At 45.5% G+C, this 22000-nt stretch overlaps 2 protein-coding genes across 6 annotated transcripts in view; one reads left to right on the top strand and one right to left on the bottom strand.

The window, feature by feature from the left end:
- Nucleotides 1-1484: 1484 nt before the first annotated feature.
- On the bottom strand, nt 1485-15591 carry TMC8 (transmembrane channel like 8). Its single transcript, XM_028715604.2, has 16 exons — nt 15325-15591; nt 13107-13267; nt 12099-12247; nt 11049-11201; nt 10841-10920; nt 10224-10363; nt 9080-9227; nt 8112-8282; nt 7657-7805; nt 6550-6673; nt 5772-5869; nt 4617-4800; nt 3446-3576; nt 3207-3362; nt 2217-2295; nt 1485-2066 (listed from the first exon to the last, which is right to left on the bottom strand). Exons 2-16 carry the CDS (start codon nt 13253-13255, stop codon nt 2004-2006), a joined length of 1974 nt encoding a protein of 657 aa, XP_028571437.2. The 5' UTR covers nt 13256-13267; nt 15325-15591; the 3' UTR covers nt 1485-2003.
- A 2089-nt stretch (nt 15592-17680) lies between these two features.
- Nucleotides 17681-22000, top strand: part of TMC6 (transmembrane channel like 6) — a 28744-nt gene continuing 24424 nt past the window's right edge. The window contains exons 1-3 of one of the 5 annotated variants that reach the window (XM_028715642.2): nt 17689-17801; nt 18240-18339; nt 19628-19790. The gene's annotated coding sequence lies outside the window, so the exon portion shown is untranslated. Of the gene's footprint in view, nt 17877-18239; nt 18340-19627; nt 19791-22000 lie in introns of all 5 variants that reach the window. The other 4 variants (XM_028715662.2, XM_028715653.2, XM_028715632.2 and 1 more) reach the window with 4 other exon arrangements.

Raw genomic sequence — 22000 nt, forward strand, 5'->3', positions numbered from 1 at the left:
GGTAGAACATTGCACCAAGTGAGGCTGTCCCCCATATAATTTCCTGTGGTGGAAAAGAGGATTATGGGTTGTTCTCTTAGTTTATACACCCAATTCTCCTTCACACCTCTTGACAGTTGGAAGACACCCATAAGGATATGGTCAGCTGTCGGGTGAAAAAACTTTAGCCCACATCCTCTGCAGCTGTTTCCTGAAAGGCAGATTTAATTTTCTTTGTAATATGTAACTTAGTGCCTCTAAGTCGTTTTTGCTAGTACAATCCCCTAGTACATATCTGGGTTCATTGGACTGTCTTCTCTGGAGGCAAAACCATTTAAAGCCCTGGCTCTTGAAATGGTCTGAGAGCACATGAGGTTACCACCTAGTAGTTTGTTGCAGGGCGAACTATAAGCACTGCAAATGTGAATTTAAAAAGCAGAGGGAAAGACATTGAATAAGAGTTCTTAAGAGAGAGGTGCAACAAATGGTTTAGCTGTATAGAACACCCAATCCCTCTGACTGCTGGAATCTGTGCCTAACTAAGCCCTCTCCAGACATTACCCATACTGTTCTGTTTCTTTGTAAAGAACATGTCAGATATCCATTCAGAGAGTCTGAGAGTGCCACATTATAAACAATGCATTACATTCTGTAGTTACTGAACGAACTTGCAGGAACCCCCCGTTGCACACAACATGCAGCAAGAAGAGAACACGAGGCTTGAATCATAGACAACAGCATGAATTCACATCTAGCCAGAGGCAAGACTGTGCGTACACTTTGTATGAAGATATCTGCCGCTTACAGTCTTAAGTGGGGAGTGTTGCTAATAGATACAGAACACAGGGCAAGGTATGAAAGGTTTGGACCGCAGTTTCCAAGTTTGCCTCTGACAGAGAGGTACAACGTGGTGGGAGTGTATGTTTTAACACAGAGGTTTTCAACCTTTTTGGGTCCACGGCTCCCTTGACCAACTACATTCTTTCTGCGGCACCCCTGTGGGGCTCAGGAGCCCAGTTATGTCATCCCTTGCCTGCAGAGCTGGCAGCCCCTCACTCCTTTTCAAACACCATCCCTTCTGGAGTGTTTCCTCAGCCTCCTCTCTTCTCCCCTCTCCTTGGGAGTCCTCTTGGAAGCCGCAGCTGCCGCCCCGGTCTATGAGCTGCCTCCCCTGTCCTAAAGAGAGATGTCTCCTCACACTGCCCTGCAGGAGCCTGGCCAGCCCCAGAGGCACCAATCCCCTGGGGAGCTTGTAGCCAGGGCTACTGCAACCAACAGCCGCAACATGAGAGGGCATCAGAGGAGGAAGTGAAGGAAAGAGGGGCAGTGTTGCCTGTGGGACCCCTGACCATCATTCAAGGCACCCCAGGGCACACTGGTTGAAAACCACTGTTTTCGCAGATTGACATATGTTGGTTTAGGACTATGCAAGCTTCCAAGTTATGCAGAACTCTTCATGTGATTGTCAATCTGATCCACATTGTGTACAACACACGACTCATATACCAATGCCCTCTTGACATTTATTAGACAAAGGATTTGTTTTGTTTTGCAATACCAAAAGATCATGATCCAGTTAGTAAGCAATCCACCTCAGTGAGGACTGGTGACATACTCAGTTTCAAATTTTTGTTGAATTAGAATTACTTTGGCATGATAAGGCTGTATATATTCTTGCCATACACCTTGCTCTTTCCCCAAAACATCATTTTCAGGCCTGCAGGAAATGTACATCCCAGGGACCTGTATTCACAGTGAAAAAGTATGTATTGTACCTATCTAAAAGATAAAGGGTATGATAGGGTAGTTCTATGAGCCAACTTGTGTTCACAGGAAAATGAGGTCTTCCAGCATATAATGTTCAAATCACTCTCGGGGGCTTCTTTTGCTTCTTTAATCCAGGTATGCTTTGACCATTCTATGGTCTTTGCTTTCCTCAGGAGCAAGACCATCTTTTTCCTGCCTGTTGCCCTGCCACCAGAAGTTTTCGTCCTTTGGGAGGCCTTTCCCCCCTGCAACCCAACTCACAGTTGTTTCACCAGCCGCTGAGCCAGCTTCCTCACCAAACACCATTTCTCCTTGACACACTAGACAGAAGAGCAAAAGGAGAAACAGGTTACATAACCTAACATTACATGGGCCAGAGAACAAATCATCACACAGTCACAGGTTACCAGAGGTGCATGATTATTGCACGCCATCTGGCATCCTTCTGTAACATTGCAGGACCACTTTACCTGCACACGTTGCCTCTTGAGCCTTTCAATGATGTGTCTGTTTGCTTGCACCTGAGAAACGTACACTGTAAGGATGAGGCTATGGAAGAAAAAGAGAGGCCATCACACCAATAGTTTGTGGAATATTGGTTCCCACTTACACACCAGGCTAGACAGGGAAATGGGATGCTCCCTGCAAAAGGCTGGGTGAGTTCAAAACCATCTGCTAGGTTAAATTTAATCAAGGTTAAACTGAGAAATAACAATCTGTTTTAGAGCATTTGTAGTTGGGTCACTCACCAGGAGCCTCTTTTTCCTGCTAGTAACATCAAGGCATCAAAGTGATGATCAGGTGTGCTAGCAAATGTCTGATGCTGATGCTATTAAAAAATTCCATCCTTGACTCTTATACTGGTCTCCCATACAAGGGATTGACCAGCTCCACACCTGCTTAGTTCAGCTGCAGCATCTGCTTCTGGACCACTCAATGGATACACAGCTACACTATCATGTATAGTTACACAGAGGCCTGCCAGGACTCTGACATTTCCTAAAATATTGGTAGAGTAATTTTTTCAAATGTGACTCTTCATTTGCCAGAACTATGGGACTTTCATTAGCTAAAAAAGGGGAGGGGAGCTACACTCCTTTTTCATTAGTGGCAAAGTTTCCATTGAAATTACACACTGTGATCACAATCCAACACTGGGGTGTGCTTGAGCCACCTTCCTTTTGGGGTGAAGCAGTAGAATTAAGAAGTAGTGTTTACAGAGGACAGGTCTCTAGCTCAAGTGGCCCTGAGTGGTCAGGCAGATGGTCAGATTTAGCTTGAAAGGAGCCATGGAGGCTGTTCTGTGTCTGGAAAGGCCAGTGACGGTAACACACCACTTTTGCAACAGGGTCCAGGCCAAGAAACAAGGAGGTTGCTTGCCTTGAAAATAATTCAACAACATATGGCCAGCCCTCCCTCCTTTGGTATTCTTCCATCCATGTCCCTCCCAAAGTACCCACCTGAGTACCATCAGAAGTAAGAAACAAAAGACATTGGATGTCACATAGCTCAAGGTACGTTGTGTTGACATGGGTAAATGGGACAAAGCCTTAGGTACTGCCTCCCATGGAGTTGAATAATTAGTAAAAAGCCCACAAGCTTGGGATGGAGAGACCCTGGGAGGAAAAAAGAATGACTGTCAGAATATAGGCTTCATCAACCCCGTACTCTTAAGATGCTCAACCACCTCTCAGCTCACCTACTGATGACATAGCCCAGAGGGACGTAGGCCTGGAAAAGGCCTAAGAGTAGCATGATCTGGAAGAGGAATTTAGAACGGGATGCTCGAAACAGCTGAGTTGAAGGCTGGCAGTTCTGGAACAAGGTGTACTGTGGGTGAGAAAAAGAGACAGAGTGAGCATGCCTCCGGAACCCTCACACATTCCCAGAGATATAAAACCCATGAGACTTTGCAGAAGGATGACTGCCTTGGGGTGGGATGGGGTGGGGTGGGGAGAGAGAGAGTGAAGGGCCTTCATTAGGAAGCAGTTGCTTTTATACCATACTTCCTGGGATTCAGCCAGCAACTTCAGTCCCCCCCCCCTTGACCCCAAAGGTGAACAGCTCAATACCGCTTTCAAATATATTGCTAAAGCCTTCACATCAGAGCTGCAAACATATATTGAAACGCCCCCTGAAGAATCATGGGAACTGCAGTTTACCCCTCACACAACTACAATTCCCAGCACACTTAAGAAACGACAGTGCCCATGATTACTTTTTTTGTGGGGGTGCTTTAAATTATGATTTATATGCAGCCCAGGTGTTCACAGTACCTAGGGCCAGGTTGCATCCAACCTGCTACAGCCAGGTTCAATGGCTTCAAATGCATACATGCTAGCAACAGCTGTGGGCAGGATGAGGTCAGTAACCATCAAAGTGAAGGTCTGAGTCTGGGTGGGACTGCCTCCAAGAGAGGTGAGTTCAGAGAAGCAAGTTCCTTACCCTCGCCTCTGGTCTTCCTGTGTGGGTTGCTTGCTGCTACCAGCAATTTCTCTGGTTTGAGAGTTTGTAACTCCCGGAATCCTCTACAGTCTCTTAGCCAGGATCAGGGCCAGATCCACAACCCACGTCATGATGGGCATGATAGGTACTCTTTGTGTGTACTCTCAAACACATACACATGTACGGTATATACAACCTTTACCTTTTTCAATTGTGTGCAGTGAATTTTTTCATAGGGGAACAGTTAGGGCGAGAGACACCAGCTTGCAAGGGCGATTGGGGGCGGGTCTGATGTCACACCCATGAATATCATGCCTCCTTCCCTAAGCTGGGCAGAAGCTTCCCAGGCTTTGGGAATGAGGCGCCAGGGGAACATTAAGGGGACTAGCCTAGTCCCCTTAGTCCAATGACCGCATGCCACTGACCTTTTTTATATAGAATGTGAAGAAGACGAAGACACAGGCAAGCAAAGGCAGAAGTGGGCAGAAGAAAATCCCGATCCATATGACTGTTTGAGCTGCTACAATATCCAGTACATTGTGAGGCACCAGGAACTCTTCTTTGCCAAGCCACTGAGCCAGACCACAGGAGGAATGCTTAGCAATCAGTCTGAGAGAGAGAGAGAATATTAATTCAGAGGCCACAGGCATAACCTCTTCCAATAACTGCAGCTGGGTACCATGCCACTGAATTCTGCCTCTTTTGCATAGGGAGCACATATGCTTATTCTCCCTTACTAAAAACACCCTGCAGTCAACAACGATACAATGGGCAGATCTGCACATTTAAAGCATATGACTTCGCCCAAAGAAGTCAAGCTTCCCCCTCACAGAGCTACCATTTCCAGCATCCTTAACAAAGCACAGTTCCCAGAAATTCTTTGAGGGAGGTCATGAGTGTTGAATATGCTTTGAATGCAGAGCATGCATCTGCCCAATGACAGCTACCCTGCAACTGGACCACCTGGCATCCCTACTGGGAGGCAGGAAGATGAGATAAAAATACCTGTAGATCAGGGGTAGTTAATGTGGTGCCTTTTGGGTATGTGTGTTTTTTGGCTCCAGTTCCTATCACCTCCAGCCAGTGGTCAGCGACAATGAGAGTTATAGTCTAACAATTATGGCGTGCATCATGTTGGCTATCCCTGCCATACATAATACTTTCCCAAGAAAGGAATGGTCTGCCCATTTGTGGAAAGAAAAGGCTGAATGAGGGCTTAACCACACTTAAATTCCCTCCATGCTTTCCAGGGAATGTCCGCACTTTAAAGCTCTGCATCCAAGCACCCTTTTTTTTGTGTTCAAGCTTTCCCAGCAAAACCCACTCTTTAAAGCTCAATTGGAGCACACGACAATCCATGGAAAACCCGAATAGCCATTTGCTCTGATACAGCTTTAAAGATTTCACAGGGAAAGCTCTGGTACAAAAAAGGTGTGCTCAGACACAGAGCTTTAGAGTGCAGACCTGTGCCTGGAAAGAGTGGGCAAAAGGTAAGTATGGAAAAGCCCTGGGTTAGGCCAGGAATCAAGGAAATCAGAAGAGTAGGGTAGACTAGTATTAGATATGATCTCTTGCCTCACCTCCGGGGCAGGCTGATAAGGAAAGCAGATCCCAAGGTGGTCAAGAAACTGAAGAGGGTCATCTTGTACATCTCTTGTCCAATGTGGGTTTCCCAGCACTGCATGCACAATCAGGAGAGAGATAATGTCTTATGGTGAGTATATGGAAGGAAAAAAGAAAGAGAAGGGGAAAAAGGAATCCTAGACATGTCAGGCACATTATTATAAGCATAGTATATTGTAAGTATATGGTGTTAAATGCAAAAAAGAAAAAGAAAAAGCTAAGTTCACATTAAGCATGCACAATACAACATTATATAGGTAATAGAATGTATGGAGAATTGTTGTATAAGTTGCAAATTAACCCCAAATCTGGGGGACTTTAATTGCTCGGGGGCTTTAATTGCTAATGATCAACCAGGCTTTCCTCATTGCTGGAATTGGGATCAAACAAGGTGTGTGTTGACGGGGGTGGGGTGGGGGGTGGGGAGTGGGCATCTACAAAATAAGGGGGAAATGATACATTGACACGCAGACAAAAGAAGTACCAGGAAAAGGAATACTCAAAGATGTCTAGACAGCCGAAGAGCCATTATAGAAATTGAAAACCAAGTTACGCAGCTGGGTGCTTAAAGGTGAAATATACTTTTGTCACTGCACCAAGTCAAGGCTAACTAGCTCTTTGCCTTGGCAGCTAATCATACCTTGCTTTAGAAAACTTCGTACCCGAACACATTATGTCTGGGCCACATTTGCTCTAAACAGGAAAAGTTCAGCTGAAATATCCCATCCATGTCACCTGATAGAGTTTGTTGTAACCGCATTGGTGGCACTGAGGAGCACCGCCGCTCCCTATGCATAGCACTCTGCGTCCCAAGAAGAACATGAACATTCCCAGGCTGGACAGTTTCAGGATTACACACCTGCGAGAGACCACAAGAGAGATTGGGCCTGCACCTTACACTTGGTTTCCACCCCACTAATCCTACCATATAAGCCAGTGCTTGAGATTACCAACTGACCATGAATGGATCCAACTATCCATCTTACCACACATTCCCCCACACATCTGTCCCTAAAGTGGGGTGTTGCTTGGGCCTGATGCACTTTGCACTTCAAAACTTCTGAAAGATCTGGATCTTTTTAACATTCCACAATATATTTTTATAACAGCTACTGCATTGCATATCTTAAATCTGTATATATTTGGTTGTTCTTTGGGTTATGGCATTATAATTGTAATTATTACGGGTGGCATTCAACTAAGTTTTACTCAGAGTATATCTATTTAAATAAATGAGCCATTTATTTCGAAGGGTTTACTGTGAGCACAATTTAGTCGACCGCTATCCTATTAGTTTAGGAAGACAAAGGAATGGGGAATTTTGACAGTAAAAGAACTAAGGTATATTAGAAATGCATTGATGATGTTCATAAACACATACATTACATGACTGCATTCCCCCTGAAAATATAATAATCTTTTTTGAATTGCACTCCTCAAGTTTTCTTTGTGTTTACTATTTGTCAACGGGAATCGATAAAATACACATTTTAAAAGTATATATTGTTGCTGTCAGCATCTGCCTGTCTCAGGAAGTATTGATTTTACTGCATTCCCGTTTGCCCGCTTGAATCACTGTGCCATTGTAAGGGGTATTAATCCCTTCTTGATTGTTCTGCTTCTTCCCTCATACTTTCACTGCCATATTTACAATAAAGGATATTGGGCTTGATGACCGACTGGAGCAACTAGTGCTTCCCAACTTAGAAAGAGAGAATAGCGAAACTAAAACAAAGCATAAAAAACTCTGCTTGCAGCTCAAAGTAATTTAAGGCCTGCAAACTCCTTATACCACGAGAAATATATCTGCCCCAGGTTCCCCACCAAGATGAAAACAGCTACCTGACTAGGGTGAGGTTGACTTCAGTATTAGGAGAGTAGCCTTCCAATTGGGTCAAGACATGAAAAAGTAAAGGCAGGATGACATTCACAATGGAGATGACCACTGGTGGCAGGTACTGGCTCAGTACATCAAGGCTGGCAGCATTTTTCTGGAAGTACAGAGATGGATTTGTTATGGGGAGGCACATTTGTGCCTAGAATCAAAACACAGAGGAATATTTCCTGACCACTCAGTACCAAAACACGGTGCAAAAAGTCAGGACCACCAAACTTACTGACTTTCCAGAGCAGTACCTTCTGCTTACTGCGTGTCAGGCTTAATCCCTCACCCTAGCCCAGATTCCTGGTCCAGCTGCAGTAGCTGTTCTCCAAGAGCACACAGCTGAGTTCTGGATTGAGGTACAGCCCCCCACAGCCCCACTCTGACCCTGGCAAGGGATGAAGGGTTGTCCTACTTGACTGTGCCCCTGGGAAAACTCAGTGGCTGCGTAGATACAGTAGAAAGCAGCCCCTGTCAGCAGCAAGATGACACCATTGATCAGCAGGCGTAGCAGGTAGAGCTTAGCAAGCTGCTTCCGTGTGCGCTGTTGGTTCTGCAGATGCCGGATCTGCTCCGCTAGGTCTATCTGTGAAGAGAAACCAAGTTGGTCACTTGCTATTTGTGCAGTTGAGCATGCAGAGGAGAGGTTTGCTTCCAGGCTTCAGCATGCAAAGGAGAGGGAAGACCCAGCCAATCTAGTAGGCATGCACGGCCCAGGAGAGCCATAACACCTTGAGCACAGAAGGGACATAATAATCTGAGGCTAGAAAGAATGACTGAAACGAAGCAAAGCAATCCCTTGTTGCCTTGGGAAATGTCCTTTGAGGTGGGAACAGGAATTAAAGGGTATGATTCCTGTTTCCCTTTGCTTGTTGCCCCTACAATGCTTGTTCTCTTTGCTTTCACCCAAGACAGGTATTGTTAATTGTTGCTGCCTGACTTGCAAGTGAAATAAGCAAGGAAGTAACACAGGGCCTGAAGAAAAGAAAATAATGGCACCTGTATCAAATTCTGCAGCTCCACTTGTGCAATAGACTTCTATGCATGCAACAGAACTTCCTCTTCCTCTCCACTCAAAATCAGCTCCAGAGGGTTGGGAGACCTCCCAGAGCAGACTGAGGTGGGGTGGTACACAGTGGGAGGACAAGAAAAGGAAGCCTCATTATGCAAGCAGAACACCGCTTGTGCAACATTGAATTCAACCCTGGTTTGTTTGCTTTTTCAGTTCAGCCAAATTTAGGCAATGGCTGAGGTTTCGCACAAAAATATTTCTTAAATGAATGGATGTGCATACATACTTGAAAGGATGACGCAGTGAAAGAGGTGGGACTTTTGAGGACATGAGCAAATTATCATGAAACCTGATAGGCAATTTCCATGTACCTTTAGGTGATTGTAAATATTCCTCTGTTTGAGGGTGGCTGCCTCTGGGCTTTGGATGCAGAAATCCCACTCTGTGAAGATCCTGGCACTGACACATGGTTTGAATTCCCACCGCAGCATCTGCCACCGGGCCACGCTGGCTACAATCCTGAATATTGGGACAGGAGTGAAGATTGTCACAGGCAAGCAAGACTTTTCTCCTAGCAAATTAATTCCTTTGCTCCGAGCAGTATATAGAACTCAGTGCGTTGCATAAGAAGTTCCACTGTGTCACTGCAGCGGGTCCAGCCCAAGATATGTGAATCAACATGGGAGTAACACCCAGTTTCCAGAAAGAAGGAGATTGCAAGTCTGCACAGGGATATATGCTATGATGTGAAAGTGTGCAAATCAGTTGCAGGGAGTTATGAAGGCAGAAAAGATGCAACAGTTTAGGAATATTAGCTTGGTCCACTGGAGGAGGATTACCTAGTGATGCTTCAGAGTAGGAATGTTTTCTGGGAATAGTAGTAAAATTTGATGGGAATGAGTTAGGGATGCAGAGTCTCAAGAAGACTGAGCTGATCTACTATGGCAGGATCTCAACACATAGAATGTTGTTGTAACATGAATAAATGCTAGACTTATTGGAGAAAAGGTAGGGAGTGAAGAAGGAAGAAGAACAGATTTTTGCCCATCAATGTCTGATTAGATCAAACACTCTGTGAGAATGATTGGGCACTGGAATATGCTCCCAACAGAAAGTGTATAATTTCCATTCCCAGGGAATTTGAACATGCCAGGAATAGGTTAGAGCAGAAGTTGGGGAACTTGCAACCTTCCAGATGTTGCTGAATTACAGCTTCCAATGGGGGCCAATGGGAACTGAAGTTCAGTAACACCTGGAGGACCTCAGGCTCCCCATCCTTGGGTTAGAGAAATGTTATTCTGACTGTATGTAAGATATGGGAGTATATAACCTACTGAATTACTACAAGGAAAGAGTCAGCATTTTAAGTGGGTCATCATAAGCCATTGTGTATGTAAATCCCTATTCATGAATCCACTCCCTTGCCCTGCAACTCCTTGCTTCTCTCCTGCTCCCTGTTCCAAACCCCTGCTGTCAAGCCTAGAAAGGCCTGGGTCTCAGCCATCATCACCTTACCGCCGGAGGATCCAAATGAGGCAGGCAAAGAAGTATCCCAGGATGCTAAGCAGGTATGCTAAGTGTACATTGTAGTGGTTCTTGCTATCCTGTGTTACATGGTAAGCACCATAAAACAGGTACGAATTCTCCAGAGAGCCCTAAGGATGGAACATAAGAGGAAATTACAAGCCAGCCTTATGCTTGCAGATTAACCCAACTCATAACGGAGGAGTATGGAATCTGTGGGTCCTCCAGATGTTTGCAGGACTCCAACTCCTCTCACCTCTAACCACTGATTGACCATTCTGGCTGGGCCTCTTGGAGTCGCTGCCCAACAACACTTGGAGAGCCACTGCTTCCTGTCCACTGCCATAATACTTCTCTAAGGACTTTCTAAGTCTGAATCATAGAATGCAGTGAGTACAAAGTTTGGATAAGAACCATCACCCATTAATCCAACATTGTCCTTCCTGCTCAACTCCAAGCTATATTTGTCTTCCCAATTGCTCCATTTTTGTCCATTCTTTTTCAACCCCCCCCCCCATCTATAACCACTTGCTTAGGCAGCATTGCACCTTCATCGGACTCCCCTCTCCAGCACAGTAAACTCCAGTCTCTATTTCCAGCAGACTCACCTCCCCGGTGAAGATATCTTGAAATCGTTGCCAGGCAGATCGATAACTGACGTTACTGCTGTACTTCATGCATTCAGGATCTGGGGGGAAAGACTGGGTAGCGTTATAGCACTAGACACTCTGACACTTAGATGTCAGCATAGGATCTAATCCAGATGGGATGTTGGGGAAAGCACAAATGCTCTTGGAAGTACCAGCAGAGACTCACCTGCACTCAGACCTGTAGGAAATATCGTCGTATTTTGAGAAATGATAACAGGCAACAGTATGAAGCCTGTGGCCAGCAGCACAGCCAGGAAGTTGATGAAGAGCAGGAACCTCAGGAAGGTAAAGTAGGACTGGATGCCAGGACCAAAGTTCCCTGTACAGTATGTTGAAGAGGATAGCAAAAGTGGGAAACACAGGAAGGCAAGCAGACAGGTATCAGAGGGGATGGGGAGGATGAAAGTGACACACAGGATAAATTCTGTCCCAGATCCACAGCCCTTTCTTCATTCACATGTAGTATTGCTAACTGTGGCTGGTTCCTATCTGGTCTGACAGGGGATTCCGCCTGCTGTGTCTACTTCAGTGCCAGTCAAGCAGAGGTTATCTTGCATTTTGAAACTGTTCACACATATCAGTGAGCATAATAACCAAAGTGGGTAGTTTCTTTAGGAGAAAGAACTGCAAACTGCCTCCCCTTCCTAATGTACACAACAAATCCACAACTCCTTGGTTACCCTCTGCTAGAGGAAAGCAAGATTTATTTATTTGTCTTCTTCACAAACCATGTGGTCAACCAGCCTGCAGAGGTCTCCCTTGCCTCACACCAGTTAGAGATAGGTTATCTGTAGTCCAGTTGTTGTATTTTGTATATATAACCAGCAGCCCCTGCCATTTATAATACCAAGTCCCTTCTCAACACAGAGAGAACTTTATATTTTCTTCAAGTGCAGCTGTTGATCTGACGTCCTGCAAGGGGTGGACCCTGGGTTTCAAATACCAGGGGTGCCCTGTGCAATGCCAAAATTTGGCACCCCCAGCCTCTTGCACTCCATTCTAAAGCATAATTGCAGTGTCCCCTGCGTTGCCCCCGAGGTTCTGCACCCAGTGTGACTGAACCAGTTGTGCTCGCCTAAATCTGCCTCTGATCTCACCCATTTTCCCTTTAGAAGTAGCCCCACCTTGTTTGCTGCCACTGGACCAAACTGGTACCCCAATGACATTCCTTGGGTAGATGAACTTTGAAAGGTGAAAAACCATTTCCCACTGTTACCTCCAATCTCATCCAGGGGAGGCTTCCAGAGCTGGAAAATCCTGACAAGGTTCCAGATTCCTTCCTGAAACTGCTTCTGGGCCCTGGATTGTCTCTGTCTCCAGACCACCCAGCAGGACACATCTCTCCCTGCAGATGCTCTCAGCTGCCTGTGAAAGGGAGAGTGGGTTGAGTTTAGAATGGGCCTTCTGAATCAGTGAAGCTTTGGGAGATGAGGTTAGGAGAGGACCACACGTCCCACCCCATCTTCCGGTTGAATATCTGCACTTACCTGCCTCACGCTAGGACAAAGCCTCCCTTTTGATACTCTTCTATTTTTAGTCAGCAGGTTCCTCTGCCCTGCCAAGCCCCACTAATCCTTTATTTTATTATCTGTATTTCTTTGATGCTTCTGTGTCATATCAGAACCTGCTACAGTGGAATGGGGGAGCTTTTTCAGTTCAGGGGAGCTACATTCCTGCATGCGCAATCTTCTGGTAGGCTGGTAGGCGGGGCCAAGGGCAACTGTGAGTGGAACAATGACTATGACTCTTCCCTTTGTACAGTTGGCCACCAAAAATCCACAGGTTTTTACACCACTTGGCTGGGTTAAAGCAATATATCTAAAGTAGAAACAAACCAGCTCTGTTGTGGGAAGGAAGGGAAGGGGGAACAAAAATTGTGTGCCTTTTATTGCCAAGTACTGCGTGGTTTTAGCAACCAGCCTGCACAATTACAATCAATTACAGTGGTAACTCGGGTTAAGTACTTAATGCATTCCGGAGGTCCGTTCTTAACCTGAGACTGTTCTTAACCTGAAGCACCACTTCAGCTAATGGGGCCTCCTGCTGCTGCTGCGCCGCCGGAGCACGATTTCTGTTCTCATCCTGAAGCAAAGTTCTTAACCCGAGGTACTATTTCTGGGTTAGCGGAGTCTGTAAGCTGAAGCGTATGTAACCTGAAGCGTATGTAACCTGAGGTACCACTGTACATACTAAAGATGTTTTCCCATGTGAGCTTGCTCCAGACCTGAGGAGGCGCTTCTCCTTCATGCAGCAGGGCAAGTCCCTGAGCAGCAACTCCTGGTTACCCAGCTCCTCCAAGGAGTCTTCTGTGCTGGAATCAGAGAGAGCATCGTGCTGGGCAAGTCTGTGCCTCAGGACCGGGGTGCCATCCATCGCTTGAGATCCCTGAAACAACAAGCATGCACATGTTAAGGTGCGGGGACCTCGGCACAGAATAAACCAGATGTGGAAAACCTTTTTCAGCCTGAGGTCAGAACCCTCTGGAGGACGGAAGGTGAGCAGGGCCAGAGGCAAAAGTAGATGTGACTCTTGGGCTATGTCCAAATCAGTGGCTTATAAAGCAGTGAGGTTGTTTCCCCCTTGCTGCATTTTAAGTCACATTTGCACACCAGAGAGGGAGTGGGGATGTCTTCACCCACAGAACATTACTTTATTTGTTTCAATCGTGACCGCAGCTACAACCACCCCAAGCTCCTATTCATGAAGCTGTCATCTGTGCATGCACAGTGGATGCTCAAATGCTTAACTGTGAAGTGAATGTGGCTTACGTTTTCTCTCTCTCTTTTTGCCAAATTATTTTATTGATTTTCCATAATTTTTAAACGAATTATAACCAAATGAATACAAATTTTTGAGAATGTGGCTTACGTTTTCAAATCAGATAGAAGCTGGTTTGAGGGGAAATGCATCAAACAGCAATATTTCTCAAGAAACTACAGTAGGCACAGGCAAACTCAGCCCTCCAGATGTTTTGGGACTACAACTCCCATCATCCCTAGCTAACAGGACCAGTGGTCAGGGATTATGGGAATTGTAGTCTCGAAACATCTGGAGGGCTGAGTTTGCCTATGCCTGTACTACAGGATAGATGTCGATTATGGCCAACACCTGTACATGGACGGCTTCAAACACCAGCGGTGGAAGCGCACCGGTGCCAGAGTAAATGGTAATGTGTACACAGCTTTGCCTTTATGTAGTAGGCTGTATTCCAGCCACACAAAACTCAAAGGCTTCTACATACAGATGCACACCTCTCTATCCAGGCAAACAAACAATATTTTCTCTATTCAAGGACACTTTCTGAGCCACGCAAAAACACTAGGGGGGGTGCAGAGCAGGGTTTGTGAAGAATATGGCCTAGGAAGAATATCAGGGGCCATAAAGAGAGGCCTGGAAGGCTGAATTTAGCCCCCAGGTCTGAAGTAAAAAATTATCCCTCAACCTGAATACCTGATACCTCCATTATAATTTGAATGTATCTGCTAGCTGCAGACCACAAAAAAATACCACACAACACTCCTAATGTACCATGACTGCCTTTTAGGCCGCAACTACAGCCCAAATTCTAATTTGTTCCGCTTCATGTTTGACTAGAAATTGGGAAGATAGCTAAAGTAAATTAGGATTTCAACATCTGCCAGTAAAATGACAAAATGACTGTTTCACGTTTAAAGGTGCATATTGTGGTGAAGCGTTTAAATAAACAACAACAACCACAGAATCTTGAACAGCCTCCTAAAAACATATTACAGCCCATTTTTTTAAAAAAAGATGGGGCAAATTTTAGTATGGGGGGGGGTACACCATGCTAAGATAATACTGTATTTAAGAGATATTGATGACTGTTTCCTAGAGTGCAACTCTAGAAAGGAAGCATCAATAGGCCTTAAGTTTACTGTTATCCTAATCCTGTGTTGTGATAAACAATGCACACCAGTTAGAGCCAATTTGAAGCTATTGGGTGCAGTTCTGTTCACATTCCAGTTTACACAGCCGTAGTCCTCTGGTCAGCTGTCTGCTGAGTCACCACCACTGAGAGGAAATGGAAGAGAGAGAAAACAGTATCACTGGCACTTAATTTTACTTTCTGTTTTTCCCCTAGGTGGCTGTTCCCTCTCACAGGATTTTCACACATCTATGTGGGTCCGTTGGGCACAGAAGAACTGTTCACCCCGTCTGTGCTATTCCTGATAAAATAAAGGCTACATGTTCACTTTGTACTCTTCCATGTATACACACCATACACAAGCACAAGACTCCCCCCCCCCCCAAATCCTGGGAACTATAGGTCACCCTTCATAGAGCTGCAATTCTCAACAACCCTTGACAAGCTACAGTTTCCACCATACCATTCCCAGGATGCTTTGGGGCAAGTCATGTGCTTTAAATGTCCTTTAAATGTATGGTGTTGCATGCGGCCTCTGAAAAAGGAAGCAACTCACCCCTTGTCCTTTTAGCTTCTTATTACGTATCACCACATCCAATCCAGTCAACCTGAAGTACAGTTCTGGCGAAGTACTGAAGTACAGTACAGCTCTCCTGTGGATTAGAGAACCAAACGGAAGTACAGCGTCTTCATCCTAGCTGTGGGTTTTTGCTTGCTTATCTGTGGAGATGCTAGTAGCAAGCCCATGTGACAGGAAGATGCAATTTCCTGTATCGCACCAAGTCATCGTGTTGCGTTCATACGTTGCACTTGGTAGATTACACTTGTTGGAGATGGTAGATATTAATACATTTTTGCGTTTCTTTTTTCTAGTTCTTTTGAACTGCCAGGCCAATACTATGTTAAAGGTAAAGGTAAAGGGACCCCTGACCATTAGGTCTAGTCGTGACCGACTCTGGGGTTGCGCGCTCATCTCGCTTTATTGGCCGAGAGAGCCAGCGTACAGCTTCCGGGTCATGTGGCCAGCATGACTAAGCCGCTTCTGGCGAACCAGAGCAGCGCACGGAAACACCGTTTACCTTCCAGCCGGAGCGGTACCTATTTATCTACTTGCACTTTGACGTGCTTTCGAACTGCTAGGTTGGCAGGAGCAGGGACTGGGCAACGGGAGCTCACCCCGTCACGGGGATTCGAACCGCCGACCTTCTGATCGGCAAGTCCTAGGCTCTGTGGTTTAACCCACAGCGCCACCCCCATCCCAATGCTATGTTAGAACTGCTTAATTTTCCATTACAGTATTTAAAAAGCTTATTTGAAGTATAATTCCACTTTCTTCCCCCTTTCTACCATTCCCCATCCCCTCAAGGTTTCCCTAGGAATCAGCATTTTGTTTACATCAGGGATAGGGTACCTGGGGCCCTTCAGACGTTATTGGACTACTACTCCCATCGCTCCTGACCATTGGTCATGCTGGCTGGGGCTGATGGGAGTTGGAGTCCAGCAACACACTGCAGAGCCACAGGTTGAGAGGGCTGATGCAGCAGTTCTAAGCTCGCAGATGCACAACACAGTCATAAATATGTTTACTTGGAAGGAGATCCCTCTGAATTCAATGGGGTTTACTCCTAGGTTAGCAAATGTAAGGTTTCAGCTTTAAAATGGTTCAACAGACATTTCCTCTTCCCAGGGAATCCTGGGAATAGTCCTGAGGGAGAATAGGTTATTTGACAGATTTGTTAGTGCTGTCTCACCAAACTACAGTTCCCAAGATTCTTTGGGGAAATAGAAGCTTGTTACTTTAGTATAAATCTGATATAGGTTGCAGTGTAGTATATCCTGTTAGTGAGGCAAGCATATGTAGAGCGAAGTTTCCTGTAAAGTGTAGCTATGCAGAAACCTTCCTTTTAGGCAACTCAGACGCCATTTTGAACTTTACATCTAAAGCAGTATCACAGACCTTCCAAGTGTCCCTATTTTCCAGGGACGACCCTGTTTTAGAGAAGCCATCCCGGTTACTGATTTGATCCTGGAATGTCTTTTTCCTTAGGATGTCCCTATTTTCAATGGAGAAATGTTGGAGGGTATGGAGTTATCCAACCCCTGAGCCATCTAAAGGCAATCCCGTATAGGGAAGTATTTTTTTAAAAAAAGTTTAATGTTTTATTATGTTTTCTTATATGTTGGAAGCTACCCAGAGTGGCTGGGGCAACCTAGTAAGATGTGTGGGGTATAAATAGTAAAATTACCACTGTGGAATGGGACGTCCCTATTTTCATTGGAGAAATGTTGGAGAGTATGGTATCATGCTGCTTTAAGCAGTCATGGCTTCTCCCAAGGCATCCTGGGAAGTTAAGGATGCTAAGTTGATAGGATAACCCTATTTCCCTCACAAAGCTACAATTCCTAGAGGGGTTTAACAATCACTCCCTTTACCCAGTGAATTCTGGAAATTGTAGCTCTTTGAGGGGAATAGGGGTTTCCTAACAACTCTCAACACCATTAAGAAGCCACAGTTCCCAGAATGCTTTGGGGGAAGAAATGACTGTTTAAACTGGTATCACAGTGCTTTCAATGTATAGAGCAAATGTGGCCTTAGAAAGGATTATGATGATGGCGAAAAGAGTGATCGGTACATCTTTTCCCATTGTACAAGGCTCTCCTTCCTGAGAGCGGACATCTAACAGTACAAGTGGAAATATGCACACATAGTAAGCCATACCATAATACAGTAGTCCTCTCTGATAACTCAGGAGACTTGTGCTTATTTGGTAGGAACGTGGCCCCTTTGAATAAATGAAGTTGTTGACTTCTTTGCAAGCTGCCGTTCAATACAAACCTAACCTAGGAGTTTGCTCCAGGTAGATGCTGGAGTGGGGGAGGACTACATCTCCCAGCGTCCTTTGTATAACAGGTGAGGCGCAGGGTGTGGTCTGAGACTGCCGAGACGGGACAAAGGAGACCTTGGAGGGGGAAAAAAGTTTTCTGAATCTTGTGGCTAGGATTCTACTGATCAAAACCACAGGATCCCACCAGGTTAGTGAGTAAGATGCCGCAGAAAGGCTGCTTGTGACTTGCTGGACTGAGAAATAACTCAGTTCCCCTTGTTTTGTAAGTACTGAAACATTTTCTTACATTGCCTCTGTTGATCTGCCGCTGTGTTCTGAGCGGGGATGGGCTACAAACTGAGGACTTTTCTTGTGTCCCCGATGCGTAATCGTTCTGATTCTCAATAGTCTCAGCGTGGGAAGGTAACAAAACTGCTCTGGAAGACCCGTGACCGTCCCTTCTTCTCACACCCACTCGGTTGTACATGTAGTAGAAGTACGGCCTCTTAGATACTCTATCGTGTTTGGCCAAAACGCTTTCTGGCCCATCCTTTATGGTTCAAGGGAGAAAGGGAATAAGATGCCCACGGCGTGCATGTACACAGAAGCAGCTGCCTTTGCTCCCTTCCTCATTCTCTCCCTCCAGGCAGCAAGGGGAAATAAAGAGAGAAAGGCAATAGGAGCAGCTTAGTTTGCTGCAGGGTCCTAAAACTAGTGCCTCGCCAGGAGTCGTGGGCTGGAATCAGGTATGTTTTGATTTGATTTTTTTAGTAAAAATAAATAAATCTGCCTTTCTCTCTATTGAAAGCCTTCAAAAAGGGGATGGGGTAAAAGCAGAAATGGGGTACTCTTGGCATGATGGGCAAAAGGTTATCCAGTGGGACAAGGTGGTGTGAAGTTATTAGATGTGCAGCTATTTCTTTTAGAAGTTCTAAGTCACTGCTGCACACAGCCAAGCTTCCCTTGCCTCAACCGAAGTATTGTTTTATTTACTTGTAGCAAAATGCCCAAGACATTGCTAAATATAGTTCATGATGAGAAATATAACATAGCTGCAGTAATTATACGGAAATTTTGGATGCAAGATAGCTCTGAAACCTTTTATTTTCACTATAACATGATTTTAAAGTCAGCCCCTGTGACTTGGTGTGTGTGGAATTTTTCTAGTTACAGTAGTAGGGTTAGCTGGGCCCCACCTTTCATATTCCACGTACCCTACTGGAGCACTTTCAAACAATGAAAAGTAATGCTAGGGTCACAGGCAAGTTTACTTGCAAGAAAATGCCAATGACCTTGGTTGACTTGCTTCCGAGTAGCCCAAGATTTTAAGCGCCAATGTAAGAAAGGGGAATTGGGTTGTGGTGCCTGGACTTTTTTTTCAAAGGTAGTGTTTTCTGCCAGAATGCCAGTGTGATTGACAGTCTCCTTGTTCTGGCAAGTAAATGAGGTGATAATGTTTGTGACAGATTAGCATAGAGGAAGTTTGGGGTTGAGGAAAATGAGCAAATGCTGGGTACTGCTTTCCTTTTCTTTGATGTGGTCCTTGTTTCACAGTGGCAGTTTAAATGGAAACTTTTCATTAAAAGTTAAAGGTTGTTTTTCAGCTGACTAGAGATATTTTGTTAAATGCCAGTGTGCTTTACAAATTAAACCTATACTCCTAGGTAATTATATACTGTACTGTATATGATTTTAGTTGGGATGATCCTAATAAATTGGATATTCTGCTAAGTGGTCTGCTTGCTAGGTGTGGGTGTGTTGTACTCTCCTTCGAGTGAGGCTGTGAAGGCTGTTTTGATTAACTCCTGCATTTCAGAATTTACCGCTGTGCTTCTCTGACTCCTCCTGGGCTGTCCTGCTGTAGACCAGATACTATGAAAGAGCTGTTTGCAGAAAAGGAATAGGGGGAGGGTGGAGGATGAGGCTGCAGCCTGTGCTTCTTGGCACAGCAGAAGCAGAGATCTTTGGAACACTTTCTTGGCCCTGCAGGCAAGCCTTGGGCATGCAGCAGTTCTATTGTTTCCATTATTTCAGAAGCTGCTGTGGAGAGAAAGTAAGAATGCAAAGGTATGTCAGGATGGAAGCATGCCTTTGCCTTCTGCCAGGGAAGTAGGATGCGCTGGGCTAGGCTCTCTCTAGCCCTGGAAGTGTGAGAAATTTCATGGAGTTCAGAGGTCTTCTGGGTGTCCTTACACTGGTAAGTAAACTATCTGGTTTGGGGATGAGAATTACCAATTGCACTAAGGGCACATCCTGCCAGCTTTCTTTCTGCATTCCTATTTGGGTGCTGAACTGGCAGTGCAAAAAGTGTTTTTGAAAGAGGCACTGTTTCTCTGGAGGCACCACCCTAACTGCAGGAAGCCAGATGTGAGCCCTGCCCTTGTTAACTGGCAGGTGATCAGTTCATTCCAAAACCCCCACTACATCTGGAATGCAGCAGCACAAAGGCACTAGAGCAGTGCTTCTAATTGCTTAGCCAATCCTGGCTCTCATGGGTGACCATCCTGAGACTGCTTTGATTTTTCATTTAGGACAGGAGGTGGTGAACCTATTTCCCTCCAGATGTTGGGCTCCCAACTCCTAGCATGACTAATGGTCAGGGATGATGAGAGTTGTAGTCTAGCAACATCTGGAGGGCCACATGTACCCCCTCCAATGTTCTAGGGTTCCCACATGATGGTCCTGACCTGCCCATCCTCCCCTGCATGTGACCTAGTGTAGGAGGTTTCACTCTAACTGAGCAACAGTGGCTTTAGCAGTTCTGGTGTTGAATATGGGCTTCTTGGTTCTTAAGAATTCTTACAGGAAAGCATACTTCCATATGGAAGAAAGCGCAGAAGCATCATGTGACAACTTTACACGTCTCTGTTTCATCCTAATATATACCCAGTGAAACAGATGCATGCAGACATCACGTGTAACAATCTGCACATGAGTTTCATCCTTTTCCCTACATAGAACTGTTCCTGTTCCGGTGAATGTATAGGAATGGGTGTGCAGCCCAACCCGTTATCTGTCCAAACATGCCCACAGGCTGGGTGAGCAAAACACTCTGAAATTCCTGCTGCTGGGGCTGGGAGGAGAGGCCTGAATGTACTGTGATTAACTCTTCTATGTCCAGTGGTGGCCGTGCCTGTTGTAATTGTTCTTCTCCTGTATGGCTGCCAAGAAGCGATAATTAAGCCGCCACTGAGATTTGTGTTGAGTTAGAAGTGGATGCAGCTGCTCCCCAACATAACCCTGTGCATGGTGTAGTAATGAGAGTCTGTGTGTGCCCCCATACCGTGCAAAATCATTGCTTCTCTGTGATTTGGCATTTATTCCAAGAAGGGGGAAAGAATACTGCCTCCGGCCATTTGCATAGCTAAGAGTTCATTTACACATGCATAAATTTGACCGGTGCCTGCTGCCTAATTTTGCAGATGTTAAATGAAAACTGGCCAGGGTGCAAGTCTACTTCAGCCCAAAGAGAATAGTCCCATTAAAAATGGGGGAATGCATAAAGTATGGCTGGGGAGGTGCGTGAATGTTTGGGATATATAGATGCTCTCAAAACCAAACTGCAGGAGACGGATGTGACTCTTTGCTTGGACAAAGGCTGTAGCAAAGGCCTGGCATTCTGGCATTCTATTAGGCTGATGTTAAAGCATGCTAGGAGAAAGCATGCTAATTTATATGGGGGCAGGAAAAGGGTTGGCAGCCACGACTGGGCAAACAAATGCCTTTTGTTGCATCGTTGCTGTACCAGCTGCCTGTGCCCCTGCATTCTGGTGAGAAGCGAGAGAGTATAAAGCTTGGGGTTTACATACAGGCAGCTTACACGCCACACATTTAAAGTTCCCAATGAATCCCTGGAACTAAGTTTGTTAAGGGGCCTGGGAATTGTAGTTCTGTGAGGGATGAACTACAGTTCCCAGAATTCTTGGCAGGGGTGGGATGTACTTTAAATAAATACAGTGGTACCTCTAGATACGAATGGGATCCGTTCCGGAGCCCTGTTCGCATCTGGAAGCAAACATAACTAGCAACAGCACATCTGTGCGCATGCACGTCGCTTTTCGCCGCTTCTGTGCATGCGCGCGACGTCATTTTAAGTGTCTGCGCATGCGCAAGTGGCGAAATCCGGAAGTAACGCGCTCCGTTACTTCCGGGTTGCCGTGGAGCGCAACTCGAACACGCTCAACTCGAAGCGTATTCAACCCGAGGTATAACTGTAGTGTGTACAGAGGCAGAGTTCTAAGTGTTCCAACAATACCAGTCTGCATCAGACACCATTGCTGAGCTACTATCCAGGGCTAAACCTTTCTGCTTGCTCTGATAAGGAATTCAGAAGATCAGTGGTTGTTCCTAGCAAGCATGAATCTGGGGCCAAGGTTTCCTCAGGCTTGTTCTTGGAGGTAGCCAGGG

The sequence above is a fragment of the Podarcis muralis genome, chromosome 2, assembly GCF_964188315.1.
Source record: "Podarcis muralis chromosome 2, rPodMur119.hap1.1, whole genome shotgun sequence".
Classification (NCBI taxonomy): domain Eukaryota; kingdom Metazoa; phylum Chordata; class Lepidosauria; order Squamata; family Lacertidae; genus Podarcis; species Podarcis muralis.

What these genes read in the sequence shown, in the direction of transcription:
- TMC8 (XM_028715604.2), bottom strand. Translation starts at nt 13,255, where the DNA reads ATGGATGGCACCCCGGTCCTGAGGCACAGACTTGCCCAGCACGATGCT. An exon ending in GTTACAACAAACTCTATCAG is followed by an intron (nt 5,870 to 6,549) that starts GTGACATGGATG and finishes TTGTGCATGCAG; the next exon opens with TGCTGGGAAACCCACATTGG. An exon ending in CTGGGCTATGTCATCAGTAG is followed by an intron (nt 3,363 to 3,445) that starts GTGAGCTGAGAG and finishes TTTTCCTCCCAG; the next exon opens with GGTCTCTCCATCCCAAGCTT.